This window comes from Propithecus coquereli, unplaced genomic scaffold (assembly GCF_000956105.1).
Source record: "Propithecus coquereli isolate 6110/MARCELLA unplaced genomic scaffold, Pcoq_1.0 Scaffold519, whole genome shotgun sequence".
NCBI classification, from domain to species: Eukaryota; Metazoa; Chordata; class Mammalia; order Primates; family Indriidae; genus Propithecus; species Propithecus coquereli.
This window is the reverse complement of record NW_012151052.1, coordinates 352,499-364,332: the sequence shown is the minus strand read 5'-3', so window position 1 is coordinate 364,332 and position 11,834 is coordinate 352,499. Positions and strand designations below refer to the sequence as shown.

General features: G+C 41.9%; 1 protein-coding gene across 1 annotated transcript in view; it reads right to left on the bottom strand.

Annotated features, from left to right (window-relative positions):
• Window positions 1-11,834, bottom strand: part of TMEM87B (transmembrane protein 87B) — a 57,619-nt gene that overhangs the window by 28,110 nt on the left and 17,675 nt on the right. Inside the window, exons 5-8 of the mRNA XM_012656760.1 lie at window positions 9,664-9,725; window positions 9,221-9,404; window positions 4,824-4,923; window positions 441-534 (exon numbers count right to left, since the gene is read on the bottom strand). Coding sequence (XP_012512214.1) covers window positions 441-534; window positions 4,824-4,923; window positions 9,221-9,404; window positions 9,664-9,725 — 440 coding nt within the window. The remainder of the gene's footprint in view (window positions 1-440; window positions 535-4,823; window positions 4,924-9,220; window positions 9,405-9,663; window positions 9,726-11,834) is intronic.

Genomic DNA, 11,834 nt, shown 5'->3' with positions numbered 1-11,834 from the left:
CATACCAGTCAGAGAAAACTGATAACCAAATGAGACTTAAAAGAGTTATGAAATGTAATGTTTGTTTGCCTGAAGGGCATAATTAATTTTTTGTTAACTTGATCCATTTTAAAATCCAGTGTCAAGGACATATTAATGTCTATGGACTGCATGATGACAAAGACAAATTTTCTTTATACAGAACAACCATGAACATTTCTGGGATGGAGCTAATTCCTGGCATGACTTCAAATGGTACCTTCACAATCAATCATATCATTTCAAGCACTATTCTGTTTAGCCTTTTCCTTCCAGAAGTGTTAAAAAGAAAATATCCCATAGGAAAAAAGCTCAAATTGGGCCTTTTTCACAAATTTCTATCTTTAAGAGATATAAAAAGTAAAATCACATTTCACAGCAACAACAAAAAAGGGTAGTGGAATTATGTATGCAGTTTTTACCCCAATGACTCTCATCACGCCTTCAATAGCTGCGAAGATAAAGTAAAGAAGCCCCAGTCCAATCACTCGGTGCATGACTGTTCCTAACCGAGGCCTGGAACGAGGAAGAAGAAACAGAAAAAAAGAAAAAGAAAAAGCATGGGTAAGTACATTGCATCTGAATACAGTAACTGGTGCTATTTCCAACACCAGAGAAGTCATTATCTAATCAAATCAGTCTGCTCTTGCCCATGAGGTACTTTATTTTAGAAAAGAGTGATTATTTCCTATAATCTATAATACTTTGTTTTAGGAAATAGTGATTACTTCCTATAAAATATCAGAAACAGACCCGGAAAAAAAGGGTCTCTCCCTCTAGGACCTGAAGCTGTACTGATGTCCATGAAGCAGCATTTTGAGGTCACAAAGGTGCCACAGGAGTTTGCTGCTAAAATCCAAGCAATATAATAAACATAATACAGGTAGTATTTCTATAGAATGGAAGAGTAGGTTGATGAAACCTAGGAAAGTAAGTGCCCACTTCTGTGTGCCACTGGCAGAGATTATAATTTCATTCTTTCACTAACGTTAATTGCAAACCATTCTAAGATATGTCTTGATAGAGACAATCCACTTGCCTTATGACAAGGACAGAGAAAGAGCAGGATATTTGGAGATGGAACTCCACTACATCTCTTCTGCCTCTTACTGGCAGAACTGCCTCTCAATAACCAGAACAAGAATGCTAATAGAATTTCATTTTCATTCTTTAAACTTGAAAGAGTTAAAATAACATTTTTGACTCTTTAAAAATATGAATGAGAAGTATCTCAAGAATGGAAAAAGAAATACCACATGTACTCTCTAATAAATTGGAACTAATTAATGGGCACACAAGTGCACAGAGGGAAGTAAAAGTCATAGGAAATCAAGGAGGAGGGAGGCAAAGGGGAGGGGCAAAAATCCATCTAACGAGTACAATGAACACTATTCAGGTGATTAGCACATTTACAGCCCTGACTCAAGCCACGTATTAAAAACATTTGTACTCCTTTAATATTTTGAAATTAAAAAAATGAAAAATAATAATAAAAATATAAATGAGTTGGGAAAATGCAAGATTTCACAATTTGAAAACTGAATAAAAATTTCATGACATTTGCAAATCAAAATTTATTGCACATACATTTTAGGATACTCAAAAATCCTCAGAGTAATTAGAAAAAAACCTGGTTCTGAAAAAATATTTAAGATGGTCATTTTAAAACAAAATCTAAGTAAAAATTAAACTAATGGCATAGCTCATATTTAAGACTATTTACATAACTTAATGAATCTAAATTTTGATTCATTATAACCAGCTAACCAGAACCTCCAAATGGCCAGAATTATTACTACTCTCACTTCATAAGAGTTGAACAAGCTATTGGTAACAGTGAACGGATTCATTCAAAAAGGGCTTGTGCCCTTATACCCATTAGCTCAATTTCCAATTCCCTTCCCAGTAACAACACTGCACCCATGGGTGCCTGATGTTCGTAACTAGAACTGTAAGGTACAAGATCCCCCAGCGAGAAGTCTCCATGCTCTCTACACTGTACTAAGACCACAAAAAGCATTTGAGGAATCTCAATAGAAGTCCAATGAAAAAAGGTTTCTTGGCTAAAATCCTACTAACTACACCAGCCCCGAGCTCACAAACGTACACGCAAGCATTCGATGCACATTCACTGAGGGCCTGCCACGTGTGGGGACTGCACTGGGGCCCCGTGGTCAAGACACAAAAAGCAAAGGCCCTACTCCCTGGGACTCACATCGAGTAGGGGGGACAGACAATAAATACTGACATATTCATCAAGTGGCCTTATAAAAAGGATGAGGGGACAGGGTGGCAGATGACATGTGCTGTTAGGAATCCTGACAGGGCCATCCTCCCTTGGAGGTGGCAGTGGGACAGAGACCAGAGAGAAGTGAGGAAGTAGACCGTGCCCAGGATCCGGGGAGAGGCTCACAGGCAGAGGCATTTACGGCACCGTGCAGGAGCGTCTGCTGTGTCTGAGGAACAGAGACAACAAGAAAGCCAGCCAGCAGGACGGAGCAGAGTGTTCAAAAGGGAGAGGGGCGGAGATGAGGTCAGAGAAACAGATGGGTGCCACTTTGGAAATGCCACAGAAGGGAATGTGGATTTTACTGAGTAAAAGCAGGAGTGAATTAACAAGATCTGAGGTACATTTTAAAAGGATCATCTTGGCTACTGCTGTACTGCAGGAAGAATGACAAGGGCAGAAGCAGGGAAACTAGTGAGGGGCCTACGGATGTGGCCCAGGAAGGAGACACGGTGGTGTGACCAGCATGACAGCCACAGAAGGGAAGGGAAGGGCGGCTCATTCTGGATGTGCTCTGAAGTGAGAGCTACAGAACTGGATGAGAGGCCCCGGGGTGCAGGCCATCGGGCAGAGGTCTGAGGCACTGCCATGCTGGAGCTCAGGGACACGAGGAAGGTCCGGCAGAGATCAGGAAGGAGCAGCTGAAGATATGAGGGGACAGAAGATGAACTCTTGGATACCAAGCAGCTCCAGGTCACCTCAACTGAAGCTGCCCACAGGGCCACTGCAGCAGGGCGGGGTAGGGCCACGTGACCTGGCAGGGGAAGGCCATGTGACTTGACAAGAGCAGTCTCAATAGAGCAATGAGGTAAACCCTTACCAGGGTGTTTTCAAAAGAGAATGAAGGAGGTTGAGGTGGCAAGTGCAGACAACTCGCTAGAAAAGTTAAGCTGCACAGAATGAAGATAAACGAGGTAGAAACAGAGAGGGCCATGTGGAGCCGATGGAGAGCTCTGCCTTTAAAGATGATGGAAATAACAAAATGCTGATGGGAGTGACCCACGAAAGAGAAAAACTGACAATGCAGGAGAAAACAGAACCGACTGCTGGAGCAGTTTCTCTAACAGACAAGCAGGCACAGGGCAGGGACAGCGTTGTGTACCGTCCAGATGTAGGGAGAATAACAGCACCTGAGGACAGGAACCCGCTCCTGAGGGCTTCTACGTCCTCAGTAAGAAAGGATCCAAGGTCAGCTGAGAGGGATGGGAGTGGGGTATGGGAGGTTTGAGGAGAGAGAAGGGATGAATGGTCATCTGCAGAGATGGGTGTGAGAAAAGCCAAGCGGCCAGGGAATCTAGTACAATAGCCAGCAGCACTAAGGTCACACCTGAAGTTCAGGGTCATGAATTGAAAGCAAGCCTGGGCGGTGTGGCCCACTGTTCGTTTTGGGCAAATTCCCCTGCTTGGGTGTGAGCCTGCAGCAGATGGAAAGCTGGATTTATCCAGGCTGGAGTTTTGTCAAGAAGCCTGACAAAGGGCAAGGCAGGAGGCTTCAGGTGTCAGTGCCCTGCTGGACCAAGGACTCTAAGCTAACGGCAGAAGGAGAGGACACAAGATGGGGAGGGACAGTGGAACGTGCTAGGGTTTAAAGGCCAGAGGCTATACTAGAATCAAAAATGAAACTGACATATTAAACAGGAAACAGAGGAGGTGACAGCTGAAAAATGGATTGCTTAAAACTGAGGTTATGTAGAGGGTACAGTTATATGCAATAATCGGGTTTAGAAAATGACCATGGGACTCAGTAGCTGAAATGAGGTGAATGGCAAGAGTAGGAAAGGTGAGAAGGTGAGATCAGGTTACTAGAAGGGCACACACGGCTGCTGACATCACAGGGAATCCCGACGTCAAGGGGGAAGACAGTGAAGCACGTACTCACAGAGTTAAGGGACGAGGAAGAAATCTGAAAACTCATGGGTGAGTGCTGTAAGATGCACAAGGCGATCCAGTCTGAAGACTTGAGCTTTTGGGAATCAGAGGTTTTAGGGAAGAAGGAAGAACAAAGATTTAAAAAAAAAAAAAAGCAATGAGGATAAAGAGGACACATTCTCTCATACTCACGCCCAGTGAGTCACAGGTGTGAGGAGGAAGAGACCTGCCCAGAAGAAGTAGGGCCCTCAGGGACAGGCAGGTGCCAGTCAGAAATGGTGCTGACTTGGTGTTTCATCCACTCTCCCTCACAACACTCAAATATGATCAAAAAAACCTTAACTGTATGTCTAGAAAACAGAAAATGATTTGAACTTCAAGAATCATTTTACATTTTCATTATCCTTAAAGTTGATTATTCATTTAACTATAAAAAGTTGCTGGAATTCAAATTCAGGGTCTTTATTTGAAGATAACATAAAATAGCCAGTATGTGAAAATCTTTTAACATCTTCTTATATATTTTTCCCTAAGGGACTTGCATTATGATACTGAGAAGTTTCCATTTTCACAAACTCATAATGTATTAACAGATGGACTGAATTGCTGGACTGGAAACTCAGGACTTTTCGACACCATCGGTACTTACTTTACGATGCCATAACCCAAGCTCACGATGATCACGAGGAGGCGAGCCAACGTCCTCTTAATTGCAGATATCAACTCTGCAAATATCAATAAACTTTGGGCTAAGGAGGAAAAAGAAAATACTTCATTTTGTGCACATCTGGAAGCTAGCTGACCAAGATTCTAAACAGGAACTGTGTACAACTACAATCTGACCTCAGACTAATTGGCCATATTTGATTTAAAAGTCATCTAATCCAACTGATGTTTTAAAACCTCAGTGAAGAGGAATTCACTACCTCCTGATGAATTCAGTCCATATCTATCTGATCAACTCTACTGGGCATAGTTTTCTTATATCAATCTGAAACCTGTCTCCCTGAGCTTCCCTCTGTTCTTGTTCCTCCCCCTACCGAGAATGCTCTCTCCCCTTGTCCTGTGAAAAACTTAACATCCTCTAGAGTTCTCTTTTCTGCAGGATGCCCTCATCATTTATTCACTTAAAATGTATCTGTTATGCTCCAACTGTGTGGCTGTAACAGTAAAAGAGACACCTTGATCCCTGCCTCATGGAGCTTGTACTCTGGTTAGGCCAAGTACATAGAATTTAGCACAGTTAATGGAATTTAAGTGCTAGAGGTAACATAGTATCCCAGGGACTAAGAAGAAGGCCAATCTCATTTACACTTGAAGGAGGCAGAAGTGGGTCCAGAAAAGCTCAGAAAAAGTGACACCTAATCAGGACTTGAAGGCTAAGTAGGAGTTAAGTATCTGAGGGGGTGGAAGGGAAAAGCAAAGAAAATTGCACATGCAAAGGCATGGAGGAGACAAGAGGAGAAGCAAAATATGTTGCAAGAGGTAAAAGTTCAGTATGTCTGCAGCAGAGGGTATGATGGCAGACGTAAGGCAAGAGGCTAGTGCTAAATGCAGGGACCAATCTTGGGGTTGGGGGCCCTGTTATGGAGTCTGGACTTGATGCCAAGGGCAGTGGGAAGTCAATCACGGTAAACAGTGCAGTAAAAGAGGAGTTGGTAAACTACAACCCGTGGGCCAAGTCTGGCCCTACATCTGTTTTGGGAAAAGAGTTCTATTGGAACACAGCCATGTCCACTTGCTCACATTTTGCCTGTAGCTGCTTTTATGCTGCAATGGCAGAGCCGAGTAGTTACAACAGAGACCACGTGGCCTGCAAAGCCAACATTTACCACACAGCCTTTACAAAAAAAGTCTGCTGACTGCTGGAATAAAATGGATGGCTTTATTTTATCAGGATTGCTCTACCTATGATGGCTTAGAGAGGAATAAGACTGCAGGCAAGGAAAATGCTCAGGAAGCTATTCCAGAAATCTAGGTAAGAGATGATCAGAGCACAGAAAACAGATATGGTAACGAAACCAGTTGTGAATCCACCTAATGTTTTCAGTTCACATTGTTTTCAGCTCCATCTTTTCTGCAAGAAATCACGAGATCTTGTCAAATGCCTTAAGGATAGATCTAGAACTAGAGGAAGAGGAAGAGGGCAAGAAGAGTGGCCAGAGGATTATGGCAGTGCCATCCAGGGAGAGGAACACCTAGCAGAGTAGCAAGCTTGGGGAAGGATGAGTCCCATTTCTGCCTTAGGGCGGTTGAGAAGCCTGCGAGGTATTCAGATGTTTAGTAGGTGACTCCACAGAAAATAAAGCTTTAGGAGGAAAACAATAGATGGGTTCTCCAAGAGACAGTAGAGAATGTGAAGAAAGGGTTTCAGATCACAGATGTTTAAGGATGGGAGTGTTTTCAATCCCTCCATTAGCTGCTCAGTATGGACTGTCTATATCCCTCTTGAAGCAATGTGAATACAACCTTTCTGGCAAAGCGTGATCTGCAAAGCAAGATTCTCAACTCCTTCGCGGCTCCTGCTTCTGCTGCAATCCAAGGTTGTGGGACCTTGTGAGAGGCAACCACCCTATAATTGCCTATGTGCTGAGTTCACTTTTCATCGGCTTCAACTTCTAAATTCTTTTCAAAACTTTCCCTTTTATGTTTTTAAAGCACTTTGTATTTCAACCCCAAGTTCAAGATCTTATGCATTAAATTGCACCCATTGATTTCTGTTCACGATGTCAAATCTCTTTGCCTCCCATCATGTATCTTCAGGGGAAAAAAAGGTCCATCTAAAATGATTCTCTATGCCCCTAAGTATTTACAACTCCTAACAGCCTCACGTCACCTATAAAATTTTAAAGAATGCTCTCCACAAACATATAGTGGCACAATAAATGTTAGTTGAACAAACCAACAAGTTTCACAACAAGAATAAAATGGCAATGAGGTCTAAAAATCTGTGATACAGACACCATTGAAAATTTCCTTCTAGCCCAATGGCTCTCAATCCTAGTCACACATCAGAATCACCTGGGAAGTATCTAAACAGACCTGATTCCTAGGCCTACCCCAATCAGAATCTCTGGCACCATTTTTAAGTTCTTCAAGTGATGCTACTGTGCAACCAGGGATGAGAACCATTGCTCCAGACCTGTGCTGTCCAACAGAACTTTCGGTGATGATGGAAACAGTCTACATCTGTGTTCAAAACAGTAACCCCTGGTCACCTGTGGCTACTGAGTATTTGAGATGCAGCTAGTACAACTGAGGAATTGAATTTCTAATTTTATTTAATTTTACTTAATTTAAATAGCCAGATGTGGCTTGTGGCTACCATACAGGACAGCTCTAGACTGACAAGACTGAAAAGAAGAGACCTGCATGAACTCTTTAGATATGCTTGCATGCCAGTTTTCAGCTCATATTTCTCCAAGTATGAGCTTCTCCAAATCACAAGAGACTTTGTCAAATGCCTTTAAGAAGTCCAGGTATACTAAGTTTACTACATCTTCCTAACTGCCAATCCAGCAGCCCAGAAGAAAGAAATAGGTCTGACATCATCTATTCTTAATGTACCCATGTTAAGTCCTAAAATCACTGCTTCTCATCCCTTTAATGATTTTCCTAAATTCAATCCTTCCAGAACCAATGCTGAGCTAGAGAGCTCATGTCACAGAATTCCCACTCGGGAAGATCGGCAAGGCCATCAGCTCATGCCCAGTCTTCGAGCACCTCTCCCATTGGAAAGGACTCCTCAAAGACACTGGGAGTGGCCCAGGTATCTCTTCCAAGCCTTCTAGTGCCATCAGACAGGGGGCTTGGATTCCCTGGAGGATGGCAAATTGCCTGTCATGTCTTCACGGATCTCAGGTTTTTGCTGCTCCTCACCAAAGTTCATGCCACCCTTACCCTCACTAGATAAGAGATCACTACCACTAACAGCAAAGGAGCCAACTGTCTTCTCTGACTTCCAAGAATGCTTCAGTCCTAAGCAGCAGACCTACCCTTCCTTCATTATCTGGTTTCTAGTATTTGCATGCACGCATAAAAACTATAAAAAATTCTTACAGTGTAATATATTATTAATGCATTAAAATCAATATGTATCCCTGGATGTTTACCTTTTCTTTATTCTTTGGTACATGTCCTTTTAAACTTTTTATCTTGGGAAATTTCAAATATTCCCTAACAGAGAAAGCAGTATAATGAACTTCCATGCATCTATCACTCAGCTTCAATAATTATCGACATTATGCCAGATTTGTTTCTATATTGCAATTCACTTTTTTTTCTGGAATAACTTAAAATAACTAGCAGACACAACCATGCCCTTTGAAAATCTGTGCCGAGATCATTTGTAACTATTAACTCAGATATACACTCTTGAGCACTTTCAACCCTTTTGAGCTATCTCCCTTTCCAAAAGTTCAGTGGTGGAATTGTACCTTTACTTCTCTGGCCTTCGTGAAATCTACCTTCTAGAAGCCTAGGTCACATCTGAGGATGCCCAACTCTATGCCCTCCCTGCTTCATACATTCCATTGCACAAACTGTGATGGTGCCTCCACCAGTGATATGAAGATCTTTGCAAGATGGAAGAGGTGGGGAGAACGCAAGAAGGCTGTAGGCACCATCCATTCCAGCATCACTGGCTTTACTCCCTGTGACCAAATTTCCTTTCTTTTCTTTTTAGGAGAAGGGAAAAGAAGATGGGGGGAGAAAAGGAGAAATATGATAAAAGGATTATAGTCCCCATATCCAGAACTTTGTGTTGTTTTAAGCCAAGCTGAACCTCAGGGATGGGAATTTTCCTTTTCCCAGGAGGAAAGTGAGGAGAAAGTTAGCAAGAAGGAAAATAGAAAATGAAGAGAACACACATGCTAGCCCAGATCAGAGTCCTACTCTGACATTCTCTTCTTGGCTTCCCTCCTCTTCATCCATAATATGGCTATTTCCAAACCACTGTACAGAGGGGTGCGGCCTCCCACAGCTCTCATCACAGTGCTAGGAAACTCTGAGGTCATACTAAAATTTACGGAGACAGCCAGAACTTACTCGACAGTCCAGTGCTGTTGATGTTTTGGTATTCAGAATAAAAAACTGCTTTTTCAAGCATTCCTAGGAAAATAACAGCTGCGATCCAGAACTGGATTCTTAATATATCTTTCCAGTAACAGGCAGACCACATCAGCCAGAGTATGCCATATAATATATAAACAATACACATCACCATGTAAAACTGTAGGAAGAGAAGCAGTTTTAGTCAGTTAAGCCTTTTGATCATTTGAAAGTTGGCACTTCTACATTCAAGTGTCCAATCTTTCATTTTCCAGTCACTCTGGAACCAGAAATACAGGATATGTCAAAGCATTAGCTACTAAGGGCCAGTTGGTGGCTACTAATTAGCCACTAAGCTCTTATTTATAAAACTTTTAAATTTTCCAATTAGGATACAAAATTCATTTTTAAAAAAGGAAAAAATGAGGAGAAATACTCACAATCATTAGAGGCCAATCTGATGCAGAGATATATCCATGAGGCCCAATCATAGAAAGAGAAACTGGTAACATTGACAGTAGGGACAGAGAAGAAGAAAGGAAAGAGTTAAATTAACAGTCTTTTCTTAAGTCTTTAAAATGTAAGCTCATTTCCCAGAAGGCTTCAAGAATACAAACCACACAAACAAATGCTGAATTTTTACCTAGCACACACAAAGTATTAGATAATTAGCAATTGTTTATTATGCAATCCTATAAAGATATTTTTTACTGTAAAGATCAGAAACTCTAAAACTACTAGAAGAAAACATAGGGGAAAAACTATATAACATTGGTCTCAGCAATAATTTTTTGGATTTGACCCCAAAAGCACAGGCAACAAAAGCAAAAATAGACAGACGGGACGACATCAAACTAAAAAGCTTTTACACAGCAAAGGAAACAATTAATGGCATACACAAATAACCTACAGGTTGGGAGTTAATATCTGCAAGTCCTACATCCAATAAGGAGTTAATGTCCAAAATATATAAGGAATTCAAACAACTCAATATCAAAAAAACAAAAAACCCAATTAAAAAATGAGTACAGGACTTGCAAAGACATTTCTCAAAACAAGACATACAAATGGTCGGCAGATATAAAAAATGCTCAACATCACTAATCATTAAGGAAATGCAAATTGAAACCACAGTGAGATAACATCTCACACCTGTCAGAATGGCTCTCATCAAAAAGATGAAAGATTACAAGTGTTGGGGAGCATGTGGAGAAAAGAGAACTTGCACACTGTTGGTAGAAATGTAAATGAGTACAGCCATTATGGAAAACAGTATGGAAGATCCTCAAAAAACTAAAAATAGAAATATCGTATGAGCCAGCAATCCCACCTCTGGATATTTACCCAAAAGATTTGAAATCAGTTTGTTGAAGAGATGTCTGCACCCCCATGTTAATTGCAGCACTATTCATAATAGCCAAGTTATGGAATCAACCTAAGCCTCCATCAACAGATGAACGGATAAAGAAAATGTGGTGTGTATACACAGTGGAATACTATTCAGCCTTTTAAAAGGAGGAAATGCTGTCATTTCCAACAACACGGATGGAACTGGAAAACATTATGTGTGCTAAGTGAAATGAGTCAGGCACAGAAAGACAAATACCACACATTCTCACTTATAGGCAGAATTGAAAACAACTGAACTCATAGATGGAGAGAGCAGAATGGTGGTTACAGAGGCTGGAGCGGGGGAGGCATGGGGATAATGGTCAAAGGGTAAAAAACAAAAAACAATCTCAGAAGCCAAGCGTGGTGGCATGTACCTGTAATAATGGCTACTCAGGAGGAAGGATTACTTGAGCCCAGAAGTTTGAGTACAGCCTGGGCAACAAAGCCAGACCCTGTCTTAATGAATAAATAATTAATGAATAAATAAATCAGTAAGTAATTTAATAAGCAAGCAAGTGGACACTTGGGCCCTCATCAGACACTGAACCTGCTGGTGCCTCGATTTTGAACTTCTCAGCCTCCAGAACTGTGAGGAAATAAATTTCTGTTCTTCATAAATTACCCAGTATCAGGTTATTTTGTTATAGCAGCATCAACGTGCTAAGACAGCTAGGTAGCAGAATGGCATGAAGGTCCCTGCTCCCTTTATTTGGCATGGTCTGGACTATGCATGATGCCATCTCCAGGAGGAAGCCCTACTTCACATTGTTCCAGAGCCACCAGCACCAGTTTCCCTCCATGGCGAGGGCACTACACCAGCTCTGTGCCTCCTCTGCAGCAATGCCTATCTGGCCTCATTGGTTTCTGCGTCCTCCTCCAATGGACTGGGCGCTCTTCAGAGACAAGCTTGGCTTCACCTCTGTATCCCCAGCGGATGAGTGAGAGCAACAAGCAAACCCCTAGGACCTTTACGTGCTGTTTGGCTACTGCTGGCCCAGCAGAATCCCACTCTGGAAAACATCAGCCAAAGTAATTCTTGAATATGTGACAGCAATCATTGCCTTAAGAATTGCTTATTGTGAGCCCACTCTTGTGGCACTAAGAAACTACAGCTGAATGAGGCACAGAAGGTCTATCTCACAGGGGTGGGGGATACCTCACAGACTGTGGAAGCCACAGGTGGCAGACATGCTACTTCTACTCCTAGACTAGACAGATC